The sequence below is a fragment of the Grus americana genome, chromosome 8 (assembly GCF_028858705.1).
Source record: "Grus americana isolate bGruAme1 chromosome 8, bGruAme1.mat, whole genome shotgun sequence".
Classification (NCBI taxonomy): domain Eukaryota; kingdom Metazoa; phylum Chordata; class Aves; order Gruiformes; family Gruidae; genus Grus; species Grus americana.
This window is the reverse complement of record NC_072859.1, coordinates 30,356,307-30,380,168: the sequence shown is the minus strand read 5'-3', so window position 1 is coordinate 30,380,168 and position 23,862 is coordinate 30,356,307. Positions and strand designations below refer to the sequence as shown.

The window sequence follows — 23,862 nt, the reverse complement described above, 5'->3', positions numbered from 1 at the left end:
GGATGCCGCGAGTGTTAATTAAACCATTAATTACTGCTGAGCAAAAAAAAAAAAAAAAAGTGACCTATTGGTTTCATCGCTTCTTGGAGTAGTTGGCAGGATAAATTGCACGCTGGCTCGGTAGTAGGAGAAAGAGGCTGCGGCGTAAGTCAGATTTTTGCTGAAACTTAGGTTTTCTTGGCTATTATGGGGACGACGGCGAGCGCTGACACGGTACCTGCGCAGCCACGGCTGACCCCGGCAGCCCCACGAGGCCGGAGTGAGACCCCGCACTGGGACGGGGCTGGTGAAGACGGAGCCGAGCAGCTGGGAGCAACACCCCCAGCCCTCGACTTGCTGCCGGGAGGCGACCGCAGCGCCAAGGGCTCGGAGATGCTTTTGGGGTGCCCCAGGCTGCTCCGTGTGCCCCTAGCAGGGACCCCAGTCCCCGACGTGGGATGCACCCATCAGCTGTGAGCCCCGGCCACGCAGCCGCCCACGCTCAGCACCCACAGCATCCCCGGGAGGGTTTGCGCAGGTGATCCCACACCCCCAGCGGTAGCAGGGGTGCGAGGCCGGTGCTTGTGGCATCCCTGTCTCTGGGGGGGCCAGGCACTTCTCCCTCTTTGCAGGATGATGGTGTGGTACCCAAGGTTGGGCTGCCGGTCTCTTCTCCCCGGGCAATGCCGCCCAAAACCTGGGTGCCGATGGGAAGGAGGGAGGGTGGCACGGCAGGCACCGCTATGCAAACGGCTCATTGTGGAAAAGGGGAGGAAAAAAAAATGCTAATGCACCAGCTTCATAAATCAAACCCTCGTGTCGTCTTGCTGCATCAGGAGCTGCTGCAACACCAGGGAGCAGAGCCACGCTGCGGCCACACCGCCAGCCCGGGCTGGGGGTCCTGCGTCCCCCCGAGCAGCGGAGGATGACACACACCCCCCCAGCTGCTCGGGGACTGGCAGTCAGGGTCCTCTGCCCCGTACCACCCTCCCACCCTGAGAGTCTCTGCTACCCCAGGGCGGCCGCAGCAGCACCAGCTGCAGGACGGGGCGACGGGACGGGGTGATGGGATGGGGCGATGGGACAGGGTGACGAGATGGGGTGATGGCACCCTGCGAGCTGGGGTCTCCCCCACAGAGAGGCTGTCCCCCGGCTCCTGGCGCAGGATTGGGGCCATCGCTCTGCCAGGAGTCCTGTTCTTAGCTCCTCCGAGCTGCCAAAGCTCTAGATTTCCCTGGCAGCGCTTGGAGTTTAAAGGCAGGGGAATGGGGAAAAAAAAAGCAAGAGCTCCGAAGTAAGGCAGCTGAAAAAGCTGGGCCAAGGAGCTGTCGCACCACCCTTTCAGCTATTACACACCCCGGTAAGTTCTCAAACACACAGGCTGCACAAGATAGCAGGAAGGCTAATTTTTCTTTAGCTGCAGGCAAAAAAAATTCAATTACAAGGTAACCTATTTTTCAACTCCTCCATTGGTATTTACTTAATTTCCTAAGGCTGGCTCGCCCGCCCCGCGACGGAGAGGAGGAGGGAGGCCGTGTGCCGTTAGGCTAAGCCGGGCTCTAGCTCGCTGTGGGGTTTATTTTGGTTTTAATTCAAACGTTAAAGCCCAGAGCAAGCGTGGTTTGGTTGAACGCTGGTCAGCAAACGGGACGGTGTGTGACATGGGGTGCCAGCGTCCGGCCGTGACGGGGATGGGGAGCACCAGGGGGAAGGGCCAGCGGGAAGCAGGACCTGCTGGAGAAGGTTTGGGAAGTGCCAAGGAACGGGCCTGGTGCTGGTGGCCTGTGTGGACAGGGACTGACCGGGGGGGTCCATGAGGACAGGGATAGCCCCAGGGGTCCACGAGGGCACAGAGAGTCCTGGGGGGGTCGTAAGGACAGGGACACCCAGGGGTACGTGGGGACAGGGACAGGCGGGAGGGTACAGGACAGGGACAGCCCCAGGGGTCTGCGGGGACAGCCATACCCGGGGGTACACGAGGACAAGGACAGGCTTTGGGGTCCCGGAGGACAGGGACACCCCAGGATTCCATGAATGCTGGGACATCCTGGGGGGGTACACAGCCACAGGACACCCGTGGGCACGTGGGCAGTGGACACCCCAGGGGTGGTACAGGGGCACAGGACACCTGTGGGCACACACACAGGCACAGGCCACCCGCGGGCACACACAGGGGCACAGGACACCCGTGGGCACAGGACACCCCAGGGGCGGTACAGGGGCACAGGACACCCGTGGGCACACACACGGGCACGGGACACCCCGGGGGCGGTACAGGGGCACAGGACACCCGTGGGCACACGCACGGGCACAGGACACCCCGGGGGCGGTACAGGGGCACAGGACACCCGTGGGCACACGCACGGGCACAGGACACCCCGGGGGCGGTACAGGGGCACAGGACACCCGTGGGCACACACACGGGCACAGGACACCCCGGGGGCTCCGTGCGGTACCGGCGCCGTCCGCGCCGCCGCGCGCCGCCAGGGGGCGCCGTTACTCCGAGCGGCCGCGCTGCGCCCCCCGCTCCCCCCCCCCCTCCCCCCCTTCCCGCGGTGCCCGCGGCCGCCCCGGTTCAGCTCAGCGCAGCGAGCGCAGCGCCCCGCCCCCCCAGGCGCACAGGCGCGGCCTTCCGGCGGCTGCGGCCCGCCCGCCGACGGGGCCAGGGCCGGGGGCGGGGGCGGGCACGGGGTGACGAAGCCCTCCGGCACCCCCGGCTCCCCCGGGCCCCTAGGGAGGGGGGGGGGAGAGGGAGGAGAGGAGAAGGGGGCGGGGCGGAGCAAGCGCTCGGCCAATCAGCGCGCGGCGGTTTCAAGAGGCCCCTTCCGCGCCCCGCCCCGCCTCGCTGCCCCCGGGGGGGGGGCGGCCCCGGAGAAGGCGGGGGGGGGACACGGCCCGGCCCGGCCTGCCCGCCCCGCTGCCCCGCTACCCCCCTGCCTGCAGCGGGCCCTGCTCCCTGCCCGCCCTCCTGCCTCCGCTGCCCACGCCAGCAGGCCCCGGCGCCAGCCTAGCGGGGGGGGGGGAAGGGAACTGCAGCGTACCCCATGGAGTGAGCTCCCACGCGTGACCGTGCCCGGGGCCGTGGGGGCTTCGCGCGCAGGGTTCTGGCTGTGCTTTCTCCTGTGCGCCAGGCTAGGGTGGCACTCGCCCCTTGCTTGTGACGGGGACATCCCCCAGCCCTTTATAAATAATGCAATGTTATTAATTATGCAATTTAATTAATTATGCGCATACAGCATCTACCAGCAGATTGCTGCTACTTTCTTCCTTCGTAAAAAGCCTTTCGCTGGCTGGGTTTTTGCAAGCCTGTGGCCGAGGAGCCGGCACTGGAGAAGGCCTTGAACTCCGCACCCGCCGAGGAGCCGGTTACGGCACCGGTGATGTTTCGGCATCGCGGCTAACGCGCGCCGACCTCCCTCCAACCGCCGGTGCAGCTGCGCGGGTAAACAGGAAACCCGAACACCGTGGCTCCCGCGGGACCCAAAAACCCCAACCCCAAGGCAGGCGAATGACTCCTTCCGAAAAATATCAGCGGCTGCGTGCGGGGGGCGAGGGGCCGGGGTGGGAGAGGAGGTGGGTGGCAGCACCCGCCGCCGCTGCCTGCTTGCCTGCGCCGAGTTCATTTGAATGCGAGCCATGCAGAGCGCTCGCCACCGCCACTGAGGTGTGGAAATCTCGCCCAGCCGAGGGGGGGTTTCTTCCTGCCAGCCGGTCTGGGTGGGGGGAAAGCTTTATTAGAAGATAGGGGAATTTTAGACACCAAATGGTAGGTGCTCGGTACCAAACCCAAATCTGGCCCCTCTCGACGGCTGCTTTGCAGTCCTGGAGTGCTGTGAAATGGAGGAGATATTTTAAGGGGGGATATGGGGAGCGTGTGGTGCCCCAGTCTGCTGGCAGCCCCTCTCCCGACCTCCCCATCAGCATCTCCAGCATCACCAGCAGTTGTCACGCCCCGGGGTTTGGCTTTCCCGTGGGAAAAGGGAATACCTGGCTGGCAGCAACCTGGGAATAAAAAAATCTATAGTTTGGTCAAAATTAAAATTCAAAATCCAAACTGCCAGCAGCGGTAGCAGTACCTGGTGGTAGAACAGTCCTGCAGACAGGTTGGGGGCTCAGCACGCCGTGCGGGAACGCAGCCTGCAGGGGCCCGTGCCTGGCCGGGACAGCAGCGGTGCCCGTCCACAGCAACATGCTGTTACAGCTTAACATTAGCTAATGCAGAGATCCATGCGCCTTTGTAAGTGCACAGCAAAATTAAGGACGGATTTTTAAAAAATGTGTTTATTTGTCCAGGTGGTGTTCCAGCAGAATAGTCCCAGCGCAGTGACAGACATCCTCCCCAGTGATGGGCACCCTAAACAGCCCCGGGTGGGAGCCAGCGGGCAGCGATGCACCGGCAGGCAGCGATGCACCGACGATTTGGGGAAGGGGCCGGGAGAAGGTGAGCTGCTCTAGGTCAGGAAAGGCCAACTAACCACCCGAGCTCAGGAGCATTTGGGTATCGTCGCAAGCCCCGCTGGCAAGGGCTGAGGGCTCCTTTCTGCTCCCGGCCAGCCGGGGCTGGGTGCGGGGATGTCTCCAGCCCAGGCCAGAGGCAGTAAAGCGCCTGGAGTGATGCAGCAAAACAGGCTGGAGTCGTGTGTCGAAATAAATCATCCATAGAGGCAAGGCAGAGAGGAGGCGGTTTTCTGCTCTCGCGCCTCCCTGCATCTAACAAAGCCTCGGAAACCCCAGGCAGGCAGCGAGAGCTGGGGCAGGACACGGCCGTCCCGTGGCCCCGGCTGCCCCGCGGCAGAGCCGGCCCTGGCCCGGCGCTCCGATGCTCCTGCTCTGCCGGGAGCTGGTTTTCCATCCCTTCCCAGCTCCCTGGGCTTCACCTTGTGGCAGGCACTGCACAGAGCTGCCAGGAGTGATAAAATGGCTGTCCCCCAAATTTATGGAGTTTATCTGTGAATAACTCTTCGAGGTGAAGCGGCCATTGAGCCGGGGAGGAGGAGGAGGAGGGGGGATTTATTTCGGGATAAACTCCCCCAGGAGCGATGCAGGATGGGCAGGAGCCTGGCCCCAGCACTGGGGACCGGCAAGGACGTGCCCCGCACCCCCCGGCCCCCCAACTCGTGGGGATGGAGCATTGCTGGGGCGAGCTCCCTGCTCACCCACAGCAGAGAAACCCAAAGGCTCGTTTCCCATCCAGAGCGTGTTTATTAGGAGCTAAGTCATGAAGAAGCTTTGGCACATCTCCGTCGCTCCCGCAGAGTGTGTTTAGCACAGCGGAGATCGCTGCTTTTTCCAGCCGCACGTGCGCACCCGGGATTTCCACGCCGGCCGGGCATTGCTCCCTGTGCTCCATTCCCACCGTGAGCTTATCCTTTCCCCCCCCAAAAAAAAAAGGTTGTATGGATGGGCTGTGGAGCAGCATTCCGATTTCTGGGGAAGCACAGCTGAGGCTGAGCAGGCTGGAGCCTCCCCCTCGTCCCCCCCTCCCCGCTCTGCTGCAGTAACATCCATCCTAAGTTTCTGAGCCTCTTCTAATTTTGGAGGCCGTTAGCAAAGCAGGCGCTGTTGCAGCCAAACGAGACTGCCAATGTTTCCTTTAAAAGCTGCTTTCACTCCGAAGGACTCTTCTAGATGGTTTGCTTTTAATAGCAGGCTGCAGGGTGTAACGCCCAGCTCGTGGCCGGGACTCTCCCCGGTGTGGAAAGGGACCGGCTGGCGTTGGGTGCAGGATTGGAGCCGTGCACGGAGCCTCACGCATCCATCGTGGGCCACGGCCACGCACCACGTGCGTCCCCTTCCCAGTTCAGACCAGCAAAGCTCCCCAACGCCTTGCAGAGCCGATCCCCCCCTCCCCGCAGCTGATTCCTCCCTTCCCTCCCCAGCTCTCGGGGAAATCTTTAAGGCAGAGGGGGCTGGGTTCAGTTCCTAATTGTGCAAATAGTTCAGGGGAGAAGAAAAGGCCAGAGGAACCATTGGAGAAACCAGAGCCGGCAAGGTCAGTGCGCTGGTAGGTGGGAGCACTTTGAAAAACCCAATTGCTGCTTCAGTATAACCAGATTCAGGAAAATGAAGCTGAAGTGTGAAAAATGAAAGTGAAAAGATAGGAACCAACCCACAGCTATTTATTCTAAAAATACTGACCTAAATACTTAAGCGCACATATAAAAGTAGTTGTCTTTGCTGATTTCCTTTATGAGAATCTCCTGGTTTGGTTATTGTTTCTCTCAGAAACCAGAAGATGAGGCTTTTTGGAGACACTGAGACTCTGTCCTAGCCTGGCACTCCCAAGGAGTTTGCTGCATGCCCAAAACTCGTCGGAAAGCCCAGCTTTGGAATTCATTCATTAAGCTAACGAGGCCCTGCGGTTAGCAGCCCACGCCTCCGCTGATCAAAACAGGAGAGGCTTTGGCTGGGTCAGGAGCGATGGCTCTCCTGTTTCTTGCCGGGTGGGACGACGGTGGTGGCTGGGGGGGGCACACTGTGGGCACGGCGAAGCCTCGGAGGCTGTGCCCCGGGTGCAGGCAGGACGAGAGATTTTTGGGGTAGAGGGGGGCTTTGGGGCAGTGGCCCCGGGCACGAAGCATCCCTTGGCTTGTGGCGTGGGCAGAGCAGGGCTTTAGTTCCCATCTGGGCTGCTGTGCACATCTGGGCTGTTGTGCACATCTGGGCTGTTGCTCCCCTCCCCGGGCTGTTGTTGCAGGCGGTCGCAAGCCCCTGCCTCATCCCCACTCAGCTGGCAGGAGCCAGGGCAAGGATGCCAGGAGGCTGTCAACAGCCTGAGCGCTGAGCCTGGCTTAGTGCAAGGGCCCCCGGGGCCAGCGAACCGGCCAGCGTGTGGGGGGCATCGCAGAGGAGCATCGCTGTCCTGCGGGCACACCCCTACTTAGATATTTTGGGGTTCCTAGGTGGCTGGGACAAGTACCGGGATGGATGGCGAGGAAAACCCAGGTGCAGGGCCCCCGGCAGTGCATGGGGACCCCTGCACGGTCACGGCCCCCGATGCGGCACCGCAGCACCGCGACCCCGCTCTGCACGTCCTTCCTAGGGAAGATGATGGAGGTGCATTACGCATGGAGGCAAAACGGATGGAGGAGCGGGCAGGAGTGCTGGGTCAGCAAGTTGCACAGGCTAGACACGAACGATGAGCACTCGGAGGGAGAAGGAAGAGACTGAGCTTAAAACAGTAAAGGTGAAAGCAGGTGGGGGAAGCGGCTCCCCGCCTGAAGGTCAGAGGGGGAGAGCTGGTCACAGTGTTTCCATGTGAGAAAGTAAAGGTGCAAGCCAGAAAGCATGGGTTCAAAAAGGCTTTTTTAAATTTTTTTTTGAGTTAGGAAAAGGGGTGCTCAGTGCAGCGTGGGAGCAGGGAAGGGTGCGTGGTCTGTGGCCTGGGGTCAAGCCCGATGCGTGCAGCATCCTGCTGCAACGGGATGGATGAGCGCCAGCCAGGTCCCCTCGCTGCAAGGCCTGCGAGCAGCAAGAGCTGGGTTGGAAACCTCGGAGGATGCTGCAGAGGCGAGTGTCCCGGAGGACACTGGCTCCCATGGCAGGCTGCTGCCTGGGAAGCTTCTCCTCCAGCTCCTGAGGTCCCCATTTCTTCCAAAAAGCTCCCGGGAGCGGCAGAGGAAACCCTCGTGGGCAGCGGAGCCAGTCAGACCACAGCTCACCCTGCAGCAGCTTTTTGCCTAAAATAAGGCTGCTAAACTAAATACACGTACTGCCACCATGCTCGCGTTAGATTTACAGCTCCACGCGTGCACCCGGCACCCATCCGCCCTGGTGCGGGAGCACCCATGGGGTCGGTGGCGGCAGGGGGGACGGCTGCTCCAAAACCCAAGGTCACCCTCGGGCCGGCTCCGCGAAGCATCCTGGGAAAGCAGAGCTGAAGAGACGCTCCTGCCCGTTGCAGGGTGCCGGCGGGGGTGGCTGGCTTGGGGCACTGCCAGCGGCGCATATCAGGCGGGGACAGATGGAAGAGGTGACAGATAAGGGACTCAGCCCGGAGAAGAAGCGGGAGCGATAGGACCCAAAGGCGCTGCCCCTGTGGAGCAGGGAGGCTCAAGACCAGACCCAGCAGAGCTGGATTTAGATCCCATAACGCCGGCCGGGCGCCTGCTCCCCACCTAAACCCCTCCTCGCTGAGGGCGGGGGGGGGTACGGACACCACTGACGCTGAACTGCAAATACTTAGTTGGTGCCGTGGAGTTTCTGCCCGGCTCCCGAGGCAGCTGACGACCGCTGCTACCCTGGCAAGGCTGCGACCCCTTGCTCAGGAATAGCTGATGCCAGGCGGTGGGCAGCCCAGCTCGGAGGCCGTCCCTGCAGGATGATGGATAGCCTGTAGAGGGGGAAACCCCGGGCCAGGCACCATGCCATTGTCTATAGGGGCTGCAGTCACACACAGCTCTGCTGGGACCCCCTGGGAGGGTCTCTGCTATAGCATTGCCGTAGGACACCTGTGGGCAGCACCTATAGGTAACCCCCTGCAGCGTCCTCGCCGCACGCCGGTGCCCTGCTTGGCCCCACGTAGCTGCCACCAGAGCCCAGCCACGGGGAACGAGCAGGGTCAGACACAGCCCGGCACGGCAAAGTCACCATCACTGGTAGGAGCCGGGCTGGGGGTTATCACCGCGCCGCTGCACGGGGCAGGACCACAGCTCCTGCGGGCTGGTTTGCTTGGGGATGGCATACTTAATTGCAAAACATCCCTTGCGTGGAGATGTAAGCTAGCAGCAAGGTGGGTGGAGACCAGGAGGACCTGACATGCCCGGAGCGGCTGGCACTGGCAGGTGGTGGGCAGAGGTGACGCTTTGTCAAGGGCTGTCGGTGACAGGGGTCTGACATTTTGGGGTTTGCCTTTGCGCAGCCCGTCCCTTGGGAGTCCAACCACACCCTGGAGCGCAAGTTTGTGGCTCGCAAGTTGTCCGTGCTCCTCAGACGGGGAAGTCCTGCTCCCCAGCTGTTATCTTTGTTACCTCTGTTTTCTCGCTGCAATGACAGGAACCCCCAGAGGTAAAATCCCAGGAGTGCCAGCTCTGGGAACGCAGCATCGCATCCCAACCTTCCCGAAGCCAGGGGAAGCCCGGGAGCCTCATCCCACATGGGTGCTCCTGCTCTGCACCTTGCAGTGCCTGCCTGCAGCCCAGGTTCATGCAGGTACTGCGGGTAAGGAATCCAAGCCACCACGCAGGGAGCTGCTGGGGAGTAGCTGCCGCACTTTACATTCACAGCCCATCTATTTTGCAATAACTTCACCGCGATGTTCCCACGTAGACAAGCCTAAGCTAGCATAGATAATGAAATGGGTTAAAGGAGACGGGCGGAGGGAGAGGAGAGGAGCCAGCAACTGGTAGTAAATCAGGGAGAGAACAGGGTTACTTTAAATTCAAGGACTCGGTGGCAGGGCCAGCTTGGTTTATGCTGAGAGGCATGGGGTTTAGAGGATGAGACACAGTTTGGGAAGACAGAAGTGTCACCTTGGCAGGGCCACCAACCCGACTGTGTCCCCATCATCCCCCATCCTGCCCCTGCCCGTCCCCCCGTGGGTGCCGCTGGGATGAAGCACAGCCAAGGGCGCCCATCCCGAGTGGCAAAGGGCAGTCGAGGGATCCCGGAGCTGCTGGCCTGGTGGGGCAGGCACTGGCCTCTGCTCCGTGGGGCAAAGGTCCTGCTGGCCCCCATCGGCTCGTGGTTGGGGCCTGGGGGGACTCAGCTGCCGAGCCTCCCCCACCTCTGGCAGGGGTTTCGAGACAGTCCAAACAAGCTAATTAAACCCTGCTCTGCTTAATCAGAGCCATTGAACACCAGTCAGAAGAAATTAATCCCGTGTTTTATTAGATGCTGTTTGAAGTCGCGTTTGGCACCTCATCCTTGGTTCTCATCTCCTTCTGGGGAAGGAAGAAGGACATCTGCGGGGAAGAGTGAGGGTGCAGCAGATGGCAGCGGGGATGATTCAGGGGCTCGAGGAAGGAGCTGCGACTCCAGCGGCGTCCCTGGTGGGGGGACGAGACACCTCTCCCTGCATCCCACGGCCCACCCCCTCCCCGTGGCTGAGAGCCTGCGAGCCAGGCAGGCATCCCAAAAATACGTGTTCCTCCGCATTGCATGCTAATGGCTCTGCGCGATAGGTCCCACCGCAATTAAAGCACGCAGAGCGTTAATATGCAACGTGGAGAGGCCACTCTTCCCACAGCTACTCCTTCCCAAACCTGTCCTTCCTGCTGCACATCCCTGCCCACGGGGAGCCTGCCCACGGGGATCCCACAGCAGCCCTGGCCGAGCCGCCAGCAGTGCCCGGTGCATTCTGGCACCCGGCATGGGGCAAGCGCCTTCCTCTGCCTTGGGGCTCGGCGGAGTGGGATCTGTTCGGTACTCACCAGGCGGGTGCTGTGCAACATGGCCCCAGCAACGGAGGCACCCTGACAGCTGGGAGAAATCCACAGGCGGGTGGTTAAAACAATCAGCCGGGCTCTCAGTTTGGGGTTTTTAATGAATTCTGGTGACCTAATTGCTCCAACTCAAGAAAAACTCGCAACGAAAAGAAAGCCCAGCCGAGTAAGGTAGCCCACAGTTCCCCCTCCAAGCCTTGGGAGTGCTCAGTAACCTTGGTACATCCTCCTGCGACTCGGCTAGACAGAGCTGCTGGCTTCGGGTGTGGGGATTTCTTTTTTCCTAAATTTCCTGTCATAACTTGTGTTAAAACTTTGCAGAGCCATTTAATTGCGTTCTGTGGTGGTGATGATATGAAATTAGTCTCCCTTCTGATCTTTAGCTAAGTTGGTCCAAAGCACCAGCTTATAATTTACTCTAATCATCAGGTCGTAGAAGATGCGAAGGCAGGGCTGGGACCCGGTGAATTCACACGGCCCGGGAGTTTCCGCCCTCGCTGTGCTGGTGTTTGGCAGCTCGGGCTCTGCCGCCCTGGGATGGCAACATTTATACTTTATTTTAGAGCCACTTACGGGAAGCTTTCCATCAACTGCTCTTCTCCATCTCCCCTAGCAACAGCTGAGAACCAGAGCAGGTCCAGAGGAGAGGAGGGAGATCCCCCCTCCCCAGGGCTGCTCTCTCCTCTGAGCATCTCGGAGACGTCCTCCCCTCCGGACTGGAGACCTGCAGTCAGAATGCTGAAGGCAGTTACAGAGGCAGAGATCCCGGCTCCCATCGCATTTCCCTGGGCTAGCTTCCTGGCCCAAACAACCCCAGGGGTCATGGCTGGGGTCTGTCCACTCACCTATCCCAGAAAATCAGTGAGTTAAAAGAAAGCAAGCTCCCCGTGAACAGGAGTGGGGCAGGGTGATAGTCTGGGCACGGAGACGCCCTTTTGCTGCGGCAGGCATGGCGCCGATCATGCCAGTGGCATTAATGCTTTCCACCTCCACACAGAAGGTACAGAACACAAGGGGATTATTTTCAACTGGGAATATTTAGTGAACATCTCGCGTGCTGCTGGAGGGTCAAATTTGTCCCATAGCTTCAGTCCAGGGGGAGGCTCCCGGTGACTGTTGAGCCCGTTGGAGGAGTGGAGGGATGCAAAGACTCGGGAAACACAAAGTCTGGGATTCGCATGACCTGGCGCTCCAGTCTCTGTCACAGAGGCGTGCACAGACCAGAGCCCCTAACGCCCATCTTGTCCTCTCCGCCGTCACCTTGGCCCTCACCCTACAAAGCAAAACTTGTGCAAAGCGCCATGTTTTCTCTTTCCAAAGTCAGACTCTCAGACGACTTCAAGTTTTGATCCTTTTCGACCTACCGCATCGCAAGGAGATACTTCCCCCCCCCCCCCGTTTGTTTTAAACCTCCCTTTAAAGCGAGTTTGGCCCTGCTCAGGCAGGTTCCAATGGCCGTGAACATTCCCACGGGCGCAGCAGCACTACCCACCGCCGGAGGAGTTACTCCTACGCCCCGCGGCTCCCCACATCGCCGCTCCAAGCCTCCCTGCCCTCGCAGGAGGGTTGCCGGGTGCACATGGCCCCGCTCAAACTCCTCAAGTGTTTGCAGGATGAGGCTCGATGCGTGCAACGTCCCGCATTTAACGATCGGTAACTAATCGCATAACCCTTACCCAGCACGCAGCCTCCATCTCTGCTGGATTTTTTGTTCAGCGAGTCATTTTGGAGGTAGAGGTGAGGCCGGGGCAGGGGAGGGGAAGAAGAGCTCTTTGAAGCCCTTATTTTTGTGCTGCTCCAACATCAGTTCCCGTGGAAACTGCCACCAAAAGCCGGTTAGTTTAGTGCTGTCTGGGGATGGGGGGGGAAGGGGTGCGAAGAAGCCTAGCCTCCTAATGCAGAGGTGCAGCAGAGCCCTGCCCAAACCTCCAGCAAACTCCCCGTGGGAGATAAAAGGGCTCCCCACGTCCCACTCTGAGGGAACCCAGCATGGCGGGGGGGTTAGGACACCCCCCCCTTTCCCCAAGCCAGGTCAAGGCTGCACCCAACCCTCCCCCAACCTTAAGGTGACGGCTTTCCCTCGTTGTTTTTAAAAAGCAGCGAAGCCAAAATAGGCGACGAGGCCCCACCGCAAGCCTCGCCCCGTGACTAGAGGCGCTGAAGTTGGCAGCAGGGGGAAGCCGGCCCCAGGCTCCCCTCAGGGCTTCTCGCAGCCAGGCCGCCTAGCCCTGAGGTAACCGCCCGGCAGCGAGGAGTTGGGGAGCGCGCCTCGGGCGGGACCCGCCGGGGACGGGACGGGCCGGGAGGCGGTGGGAGGCGGGGGTTCCCCCGCCTCCCGGCCCGTCCCCGGCGGGTCCCGCCCGGCGCCGCGACCAGAGGCAGCGCCCGCCCGGGCGCACCGACGCGCTCCCCCTCCCCTTCCTCTCCTTCACCGCCCGGCGGGCGGTTTCAAGGCCCCCCTTCCGAGGTCTCCGCGGCGCCGACCAATCAACGGGCGCTGCGCGCCGCGGCCCGGCGCCTTAAAGGACCACAGTGCTGCGCCGTGCTGGGAAAGTCCCGCCGCTTGCGGGTTGAGTCGGGGGGACTCTAAGACCGCGCGTCGCCCCTCTCCCTCCCTCCTTCCCCGCCGCGGGAGGCCGCCCGCCGCCACTGCCTCCGGAGGAGGGCGTGGCTCGGGTCGGCCCCGCCCTTCCTCGCCGGTGATTGGCGGCGGTGAGCGCCCGTCGGCGGGGGGGGGGGCGGTGCCCGGCGCGGCCACGTTCGGGTGCGCGGCCAGCGGCGCGGCGGGCGCAGCGAGCGGCGGTGGCGGCGGAGCAGCGCGGGGCGATGGGGGCGCGGCGGCGGCCGGCGCTCTGACAGCCCCCGGCGCTCCTTCAGCGGCGGGCAGAGCGGCTCCCGGCGGCGGCGGCCGCCCCCCTCCTCGGCGCGGACCATGTTCGCTAAAGGGAAGGGCTCGGCGGTGCCCTCGGACGGGCAGGCGCGGGAGAAGTAAGCGCGGCGGGAGGAGCGGGAGGGGGGAGAGCGGGGCGGCGGCAGCGGGGCGGCTTTGTGCGGGGCGCGGGGGGGGGGGCTCCTCCTCCTCCGTCGTGTGTCCCCCCCCGCCGCCGACCCGCCGCTCGGCTGTTGCAGGCTGGCGCTGTACGTCTACGAGTACCTGCTGCACGTCGGCGCCCAGAAGTCGGCGCAGACCTTCCTGTCCGAGGTGAGCCCCGCCGCCCCCCGCGCCCTTTGTGCGCCGCCGCACGCACGCCCGCCCTCCATCTTGCGCGGGGCGGCGGCGGCGGCGGGGGGTCGCCGCGCGTGGGGGGGGTCCACGCCCACTCGTGACCACCCCCACCCCCGCCTTCCTCTCTCCCGCAGATCCGGTGGGAGAAGAACATCACTCTGGGCGAGCCCCCCGGCTTCCTGCACTCCTGGTGGTGGTAAGTGCCAGGGCGTGTGTGTGTGTGGGGGGGGAAACAGTCCAGGCGGGTGCGAGTACCCCACGGTGCCCCGTCGCGGGTGGGAGCGGCCAGGCTGCCTGGGGGAGGGGGGGGTGTTGCACCGCGGCCCCCACGGGGTTAAGCCCCGGCGCTGGCGTGAGTCAGCAGCGGCGCGCCGAGCCCCACACCGCCCCGGCTCCTCGCTCCCGCTCCCCGCAGGGCGCCGAGGCGCGGTGGAGCCACCCCCGGCCCCGCGGGAGCGGGCGGGCTGGCAGGCGGCAGGCCGGCGGGCAGGCCTGGGCGGCAGCGGGGCCGGCTGGAGAGAACGAGTTGTGGCGTCGGGACACCCGGGGGAAGGCAGGGCGAGGTGGCAGCGCTGCCGTGCGGGGCCGGAGAAGTTCCTAAGTGCCGTGGTGGTTACCCGTTAAAGGCTACTTTTGCCTCAAAACACCCAACGTCGCCCGTCCTGGGGTCAGGCGCTTCCAGAGGTCCGAGCGGTGCCGGGCTTGGGTGCGCCGCCAGGTCCGGATGAGTTCCCTTCCCGTGGGCCCGGCGGGGTGGGGAGGCTGCTCACCTCCGGTGACCCCCCGTCTCGGTGCGCGAGCCCCGATGAGTAATTGCCTCCTCTCTTGGCTTTCTCCGCCGCGCAGCGTGTTTTGGGACCTTTACTGCGCAGCTCCCGAAAGGCGAGACACTTGTGAACATTCGAGTGAAGCGAAAGCCTTTCATGACTACGTGAGTAACAAGTTTCTAATCCTCGCGGTAATTACAGCGTTGGGGAGCTCCGGCTTCTCCGGCGCATCGAGAGCCAACGTAACTGACTGGCAAAAGCATGATTTTTTTTTTTTTTTAACCAACAGCGTTCTGATTTGACTGAACAGTATTTCATAATGTTGCAATTATGTAAATTAGTTCAGATACTTATCTTAAGCACTTAAAGGCATGCAGGCTACTGGTAGAATTAAGCAGTTTTGCATAGCAATGGACAACAAAGCGTTTACTAGAGGCTCCATGGTGAGATATTTCATGCTGAGGCTACCTGGAAGGGTGGGCAGGGGTTGGATTGCGGTGGGGAGGAGGGGGGGGTTCCCCAAAATGTGGTTGAATGCCCCAGCAAGTATCTCCCCGCCTTTGGCAAGGCTGAGGGCTTCCTTGGTTGTCCTGAGTCCTCCCTTGAGACCAGCAAGGTGGAGGCGTTTGCTCGTTGAAGGTGGTTTTTGCAGAAACCACCCACCCCCCCGCCTTGGTTGGTGGTGCGCGTCTCATCGATCGGTGTTTCGGGTTGTTCTCTGCAGAGGTGTTAGCGTGACCCAGGGACGATGCTCCTGGGGTGGGATGCTGGGGCTGAGGTGCCTCCCAAAAAGACTCTTTTGAGCAAGGGTGCACAGCGTGTCGGCTCTGGTGGGCGATGGGTGGGCTGCCCGCTCCCGTCCTGCGCGCGTCGCCCGCATCGCAGCGTCGGGAGGAATTTGCATCAAAGGATTAGTCACCTGGCTGTGGGCTTGGACCCCAGTCAAGTGAGTTTAAACCCTGTAGCAGGAGCTGGTTTTGTCTGCTCCGGGGAGCCTATGGTATGGAAACCATTTTTCCTCTCTTCTCGAGTTTATTGCTGCCCCAACATGCCTGGGTTGGGATGTGCGAGGGTTTGCCGACGAGCAGCGCCGGGCAAGCGTCTCGGGGACCTCTGCGGCGCTCTTGTGTGCAGGTGCTGGGCGCAGCGGTCACCCTGGGGCACGGGCAGCGCTGGCCTGCCGGAGAGCCTCGGCCGGCTGCTGAGCCGCCTCTCCTCTCTGTCCGGGGTGGAAAGGTGCCAGTCCCGCCGGGGCACAGGGGAAGCAGGTCTGGCTGTTTGCTGGGCGAGGGTTTGTCCGTCTGTCTGTCCCTCCCCGTGACCACTCTCTGCATAGCTTGTTTTTACTGGGTCGGATTAAGACGGTGAACTCCTGAACCAAGGGTCAGAGCTGACAACCGGTGGCACATCCACCGGTGCTCGGTGTGAGCAGCTGCTCGCTTCCTGGGTGTTTTGGGCCAAATTCTGGGTTTTTTTGGAGCGCGGTTGGGACAGCAGGCTCATCAGGAGCAAGGCGAAGGTAGATCTTTGGGTGGCAAAGCCACAGGTGAAGATGACATTAGCAACCAAGACACGGTAATGCTCCGTTGACAGCAGTCTCCTCATCGTGTCTGAGGATTTAGTGTATTTAGAGAAATTAATCTTTTTTTAGCTTGGTAATAATTCTAACAATAGGCCTGAGTGCATTACATGATTCGCATAAACTTCTTTAATACACGTTGCTTTAAGCTTACAGTAAATAGACACAATCCTGATTGTTTTTAATTCTCAGTGTAATGCAGTTTTGTAACAGCCCCGAGTGCTTTTACCTTTTGGGTTTTACCTCAAAGACTCCTAAGAAGATTTTCACTCCCCTGTGCCTGGGCTTGGTGGCACTGGTTTGGGTTCCCTGGGCACGTTTTGGCCTCAAAATGGGGGTTCTGCTTCTCCTCCCCGCCGTGGCTGGTGGCAGATGCTCACGGCACGTTCCCTCTCGGAGGAGCGGTGTTTTCCCGGCACGACGTGTACTTTACAGGGCGAGGGACCTACTCGGCCAATACTTAAATATTGACCGAAGAACCGAATGATAACCGAGGGAGTGTGAATAGCGCCTTGTTTCCTGCCAGCCTCGCTGCCGGGGCGGGCTGCTGGTGCTGACGGGCGCCAGAGCCGAAATGTCGGGTTTTTTATCAAGCACCAAACCCCACAAACATCAGCGATGCGTGGCAGCTAAAACGGGGTACAAACCCCAAATGGGGCTGGACCAGTGAGTCACGAGTCACTTTGTATGGTGGTTGTGGTTAAAAATACGCCGATAGAAGTCTTCTCCCAGGTTGGTAGAGCATCATATTTACACTTGGCCAACAATGGGCAATCTCTGCGTGGCCGGCTCGATGTTTGCACGAAATACGGTGTTTATTTCCCCAAAGACGATGTATTTACCGTACGGCTCTAAGGACAAAACAGAGGGATGCTCCGGAAGCAGCATGGCGGTGCTGGGCCAGCCGGGGTTTGGCGTGCCACCCTCCCATAGCCAGCACCGGAAGGGTGCTCGCCAGGGAGATGTGTCTTCGGGAGGGGGAGCGGTGCACCTCGTTAGCAGGGTGCTAACGGTGGGATTTGTGTCACTTCCACTTAATTTCCCAGCATAACCGTATGAAAACTATTAGGAGCAGCAGGACAAATTGCCAATTTCCCCCTCTGGTTTTTAATATCGAACTCTTTTAGCAAGGAAAAAAAGAGAAATCTCACCTCTGTTTTATAGGGGAGACCCTTGAAAGCTGCAGGCGCTTGCCACGGCTGAGGAATATTGCTTTTTACCTTTTCCCTGAGGTTTTTCTCCAAAGCCAGGACAAAAGGCTGCTGGGACTCGGTAGAAATGTGCTTGTTGGGAGTGGGGTGATGGGAGCAGGGATTCACCTGGCGCAGGTGGGAGGAACACCATGCTTCTCTTTCCTTCCGTCTCCAGCATGGCTGCGAGTCTGTTAACGTGACTAACGAGTTGCGCTGGTCAGAGGGTTATTAAGTCAGCTTCTCCCACCTATATCAAAACAGTTTATCCAAGTTAACAGCACCAGGAACACCCATCAACTCCTAAAACTCAACCCATAGCCATTGATTTGGGCTCCTCCGCCGGGCAAAGCCCCGTGGTGAGTGTGCCGGTGTTATGGTGTGCTCCCGCGCGTTCCCGGAGCCAGCAAACTTGCAACGGGATCGCTCGGCATGACAGGGGATTTCAGCCGCCGCGTTATCTGGGAATTGGCCGATGGCTGGTCGCAGTTGAGCATTTCAACGCCGTGAAAGCCAATACAATTTGAGTTAGTGGTGATGACTGCCAGTTTAAATACCGCAGTGAATTTCTGTCAAAGAGCTAATACATAGAAAGGGGAATTGCAGAAAACTTGATCACCAGAACCACTTCAGTCGATTTTGGCCTCGAGCTACAGAAAATGAACTTAAATCTAGTTGACTGTTGCGGCATACTTTTTGTGGTATTGCTCTGCCTGCACAGCCAGCTCGGAGCATCAGTGTGCGGGAGAGAAAAATCAGAGTAGCCTTTGGCTGCTGGAGATTTTGACTTCATCCTTCCCCTCCTCTGTTGCCCCCAGCTTCCCCATAAGAAGGACCCACACTTGGGAGCGCTTGAAATGCTGATTTCTTTCCAGCGCAAGACCTACGGAACGGTGGCTTCAACTTGCCATTAACACAAAGCATTGATTTATTTATGGTTTGTTTGGGCTTTTTTTAACTTTGGAAAGCTGCTGCAGTTCTTTCTAACTTGGCTCTGGAAGGATGCTCTGATAGAAAGGTGGCGGTTGGTCTGGGAAAAGATGGCGTGCTTGGGGCTCATGCCCTCCAATCCTGGTTGGGGACAACCAAGGCCGCCTCTTTTTCTTCCCCCTCATCTGAAACGGTTCCCCTTGGATTGAGATCTCAGTGAGGGGTTTCTGAAGCCCCTGGAGATGGAAGGACATAGCATCCAGGCTTGCTGGCATTAATGTGCAAGACTTTGCTCGGTGGGGAACGAGGTGAAACCCAAGGGGCTGGAAGGGTTTTGGCCCGTTGGCAGTACAGGCTGGGGGTGTCACCCAGGCACTGGAGTGTGACCCCCAAACGTAGATGTTTGCCCCACTCTGTGTCCTCCTGGCCACGCTTTGGGGGCAAGGTGTGGGAAATGGTCCTCTTCTGCTGGCTCTGCCTGGCGTGGCCCAGTTGGCTGCAGGACAGATGCCCCGTCCCAGCATTGCTGCTTGGGTGTCCCTGGGCTGCAGGGGGGACATCTCCTCATTGTCACAGCATCTTCTGCTCCCGGGGGTCCGTGTGGCCACGTCATGGCATGGCACTGTGGCAGGGGAGATGGTGTGGGACCCCTCCTGGGAGAAGACACTCTGCGTGCACGAGGGGTTCGGTGGGACTGTCACCTCTCCCGTGCCAGGCTGTCTCCTTGCTCCAGGACCAGCAAAGGCTGCAAGACTCTTGCTGCAAGCACCCGTGGCTGTGTGGGACCAGCAAGCGAGATGGTGGTGGTCCGTGAGTGTCGCTGCAATGGTGGTGGTGGTCCATGAGCACCTCTGCAATGTGCCCATTGCAGCCACTGTATTAGAAACATATTGCGTAGGAGAGCAGGGATTTTGGGGGCCGATTTGGCGTAACACAGGGACACGGGTCAGGAAGAGCTTTGTGTGGTCCCTGGGAGCCTCCCCAGGCATCGCCGGAGCCCCGGGCACAGGGCTCAGCCGGTGGCACGCACAGCTCTGGCCCATCTCCGTGCGGGACTGCGCTCCGTCTGGGCCCCATCCAGCTCCGCTCTGCAGGGACCGGGTTCCCCAGTAGGTAACCGGAGAGAGGAGTTTCCTTCGGGAGTGGCAGGCTGCCAGGAGCAGCTGCAAAACTCCACATCACTTAAAAAAAAAAAAAAAAGAGAGAATAAATACAGAAATTCCACCCCAGCAGCGCACTGGGCTCAGCCTTCCCTCCCAGTTTAGGGTACTGGTGTGCCCATCCCTCCTGCAAACCCACCCTGCTTTTACGGGAGCACAGTGTGAAGCCCGACTAGTTTAATTTTATATTTTAAATAATATCGGCTGTCGTGATGGAGCAACCTCCGCTTCCCACTGCCCGGCGGTGGGACCGGGGCGTTTTGGTGCGGCATCTTTCCATGGGTGATGCCGATGGAGAAGCCGCCGGTGCGAAACCGGAGGTCAGAGCCCAGAGCTTATGTCTTAGTCTTTGACTGGGGAGCCTAAATATTTATCCTGTTCTGTCCCTAATGAAAACAAATTGTCAACAGTTGTTCAGTAACTGACTAAATTAAAATCTGTAATTAGTCAATTAGATTAAAGAGTTGGCACAACCTGATTGTATCATGCTGGTTAGGTTATTAAGAGAAAGGGTGTGATTTTTAATTACTGAATGCTAATTTTGACAGTTTCAAATGGAAACAGACGTTCCCCCCCCCTCCACCCCACCCCAAGTGCCTCTGCAAAAGTAAGGCAGGGGATGGATTTTATGTCAACAAATGGTGTGAAGATGTAAAGTTTCTCCAGCTCCAATCCAGGAGGGGTTTCTCCTGAAAAGCCCGGGTTGGGACGGGAGGAGAGGGGAGCATTTCTTCAGCCCCGGCTGATGATGGGAGGGCAGGTGGGGGTTTGTGCCACGGGTGGGGACCCCCTGCACCCCTGGGTGCTGCCCAGGGAGGTCACCGCTCTGCCATCCCCATCGCCCATCTCAGTGTGCATGGGTCAGCGTGCCCTCGCCTTGCATGAACTGATGTGCAGCAACGAGGCGGATTTGAGTCTTTTTTTTTAAATTTTCTGTGCATTTTTTGTATTTATTTTTTTTTAACCCCCGCCCAGTGCTTGAGGGGGGCCAGGTCCCGGTGGCAGGCAAAGCCCGTGGCGGGGAGGAGGAGGAGGAAGGCCTTGCGTGGCAAGCACGGCAGCCCGCGCCATCCCATTGTTTGCCCCGGCGGCGCCGCGGCCACGTGGGCAAGCGCGGTGAGGCCGGCGAGGGGACCCGCCGCCGGCACGGTGGGCTGCGGGAGGAGCGGCCGCCCCCGGCAGATGCTCGGCTCTGGACGAGCACAAAGCTCACAGCCCTGCCCTCCCCTTCTTTCCGGGGTCCCTTTGGAGGAACAAAGAGGGCAAGGGGCCGTGCGCCGGCGTGCCGTGCTGTGCCGGGGAGGCTGGCCGGTGGTCTGGCACGGGGGCGGGGGGGGCTCCCTGTCCCACTGTGGCGGGCAGTGGGGAGGTTCGTTAGGTCAGGACGCCGTGTATTGGGTACGAGCGAGGCTTTCCTGTTCTCCTGATCATTTCCTTCCTTACCTTGGAAACTTGGATTTTCTCCTACCTTTTGTTCCCTATTTTTCTCTTGTACCTCCGTCCCTGGATCTATTGGAAACAGCTGCTGGAGCCGGTCCCGCGGAGCAGGCGGGGGGCTCCAGCTCTTTCTCCTCTTTCACCGTGCACGCCCCCCCGGCAGAGCCGGCACCACCTAAATGGCACCCGGCTGCGTGAAGCCCTCGCTGATGGGGGGGTCCTCTAGAGAGGAGGTGGGGGAGCCGCTGCAGCGGCGTTTGGTCCTGGTTTTCCATGAGATTCATATGAACAGGGGATGGCAGAGGGAGAGATGCAGCGCCTGGAGCACCTCGTGCACCCTGGCTGATGGCGGGGGTCTGCCCACGGGGACCGTGGAGTGGGCTGTATCCCCGTGAGCATCACACAGCTGCCTCACCAGCATCCTGCTCGTGGGTCAGGTTATGAAACTCCTGCTGAAGCTTCTGCTCAGCCCACGAGCACGTCCCCCCCCCTTATTTCCCAGCAGCTTCTCCCTCTGAGTCCTGACCCTGCAGATCTCCGGGGGGGGAGACCCCCCCCTCCCGGGGCTGGGGGGCTCAGCAGGGCAGAAGCAGTGTTTTCCTCCAGGCTGGTGGCGAGTGAAAATGGCTCTTTGCAAGTAAACAAATACCTCGCCTTCGCCTCCCTTTGGGGTGGGGATGTTTTTTTGTCTTTTTTTTTTTGGTTTATTTCTCGTCTCAAAACTCCTGCTTGTGGCCACAAGTGCCAGGAGCTGAGTTCAAAGCTACAGCCGTGCAGTCGAGGGGGGGGGATTTCCAAAATACGGAGCAGCTGCTTGTGGGTGCCGCTTCCCACGCGTAGTGGGACCCAGCTGCACCCCAGCACCACCTCCCTGCTCCCATCCGCGGCGGTGACGGCCATCCCTTGTTCCTGGCCAGGGCGAGAAGGGCACCCTGAGGGCTTTGGGTAAGGTTTAAGCATGCGTGGGGCGCAGCTTCCCCCCCACACAGTAAGGCTAGCTTTTTTTTTGTTTCAGGTTTGTGCGTTTAAATCTTTTTTTTTTTTTTTGACAAGAGAAGAAATGCCCAGTTTCCTGCCTGAGTTTAATGCTGTATGCATGGAGGCTGCTAACATGAGAATTAAGCAAAATATATGTGAGTGCGTGTACATGCAATTATATCTATGCAATGTGTAGAATTAAGATATGCATATGGATATAGATATACGTGCGTGTGCCTATATATTTGGCACGTGGTTGGAGCGGCGGGGCAGAGCAGTGCTTCACACCCAGCCATCGAGTGCTCTTACTCTTCCTCTTCCATGGCCATTGCCACCACGACCGGTGGCTTTACAGCAAGGTGATTTCCATCTCTGTGTTCCCCAGGCTGGGCAGGAGGCTGCGGGGTCTGTCTGTCTGTCCGCGTGCAAGGCAGCGCTGCTGCAGCCTGCTGCCTCAAGATAAAGTCCAAAGGAAGACCTCTGGCTGTGTCTTAAGCTAACATTTTCTTTTTAATTTTTTTTTTCTCTTAATGTTTCTGCATCAACCCTTGAACATTTGATCCGGCGCCTCTCCTCCTGGGGTGCGATGGCTTTCTGTAGTGAAAATGAGCCCTCGCCGCCCCTCCTGCCCACCTCAAACAGGGTTGGGGGGGGTGGGGGGGTGTTTCCCCTCCCATTTTCCCCAGATTTGGGCTGGTTTCTTACAACCTCACAGGGCTGAGCTCGCACCTAGAATTGGGATTTTTTCGGTTACAAACCGAAGCAGAGGATGCACTGCAGCGGCTCTAACTTGCCGGTGAGCGCAACCTGCCCGGCATCCCATGGCGTTCCCGGCATCCCATGGCATTCCCGGCAGGCACACCAGCCCAGAGCCAGTCCCTTCTACCTGGTGAGACTTTTCTCCTGTGCTCCCCCTCCCGCCCCGGCTCCCATCTGTGCGGCTGCCATCACACCCGGTCCAGCGCCGCTGTGACTCACTGCGAGGGTGTCCCAAGCCTTGGCGTCACTTGGTTATTAATTTCTGGCAACCGTAAGGGAGGAAAAGTCCCTGCATGACCCCCGTGGGCAGCGAGCGGTGTCCTGCTCTGCCCCCTCCCAGCAGCCGGGGAGCTGCTGCCCCCCCCAAGCTGCACCTTGCAGCTCAGCTTCTGGGCCGGGGAGGAGTTGGGAGCTTGGTTTGGGTTGGTGTTTTTTGCTGCTTTTTTTCTCCTTTTTTTTTTTTTTTTTAAATGAAAAAAGGAGGCGCATGCCAAGGAAGGGGGCAGGGTGCTTCTTCGCAGCACGCCTTGGTTTGGGGTGGGCAGATAAGGCTGCAGCATCGCGCTCGGCTCCGCTCCCCTGCCAAAACCCAGCAGAGCATCCTCCTGCTCTGCCCGGCCCTTGCTGGGTGCTCATGCCTGGTTTTGGGGGGGACACCCACTGGGATAAGGGTAGCCTGTGTGGGAGGGATACTTGTGGCGAGGAGGAGGAGGAAGAGATGCTTCCCTCCCCTTTGGCCCCTCTCTGCTGGAGAGCCATGCAGCTGGTGGGGTGTAAATGACGCCCAGCCTCCCCCCGCACCACCACCCGTCTGCCTGCGGGTTGGGGAGGGTCGTGGCTGGTAGCAGCGGTGAGGTGACTCTCCATCACAGCTTCAGCCCCCCCTTGCACCCCTCCTGCATCCCCGGCAGCTCTGGGAAAGTGCCAGTTCCTCCCGGAGGAGTGGAACTGAGGTCTGCCTGTTGGTGATGGAGACCCTTTGGCTGCTGGGGTCTTTCTCTGCAAGGCCTGAACCAGGAGGCAGGTCTGGTTTGGGGCAGGGACAGCCACGCTTCGAAACGCTTGGTCTTGTCAGGGGGGCTTTTGGAAGGTGCATTCTTGGTGGGGTATGGCTGGGGATGGAGGTGGGAGCTCACAAGGAAGCAAATGCTGGTCTGTGTTGCACGTGGGCATCTTCAGCACAGCTCAAACACAGTTTTCTGTGGAAAAACTCAAACCAGCTGGTTTTGATTTATCCTGGGCATCGCAACACTGATAACGCCCAGGCACTTCATGCCTTTGCCAGTCTCTGTTAGAGAGAAAGTCCAGGCTGGGGCTCCCAGGGCTCATTTCATCGTTAAAAGCACATTTAGTTGCTTGTCCCAGAGCCCTTCAGGGTGTTGTGGCACGTCCTGACAGCTTGTCCGTCCTTACCTGCAGTCATCAAGGAGTTTTCAACATGACTTATATAAAGCCTTTGTACTTGGATTGCTCCA

The 23,862-nt window shown here is 59.8% G+C and overlaps 1 protein-coding gene across 3 annotated transcripts in view; it reads left to right on the top strand.

Moving 5' to 3' along the window:
- The first annotated feature begins 12,956 nt into the window (after window positions 1–12,956).
- SSBP3 (single stranded DNA binding protein 3) overlaps window positions 12,957–23,862 on the top strand; it is a 54,443-nt gene continuing 43,537 nt past the window's right edge. For 2 of the 3 annotated variants that reach the window (XM_054833117.1, XM_054833115.1), the window contains exons 1-4: window positions 12,957–13,349; window positions 13,491–13,563; window positions 13,722–13,783; window positions 14,434–14,518. In XM_054833117.1, coding sequence (XP_054689092.1) covers window positions 13,294–13,349; window positions 13,491–13,563; window positions 13,722–13,783; window positions 14,434–14,518 — 276 coding nt within the window. In that variant the 5' untranslated portion in view covers window positions 12,957–13,293. The remainder of the gene's footprint in view (window positions 13,350–13,490; window positions 13,564–13,721; window positions 13,784–14,433; window positions 14,519–23,862) is intronic. The other variant, XM_054833116.1, reaches the window with a different exon arrangement.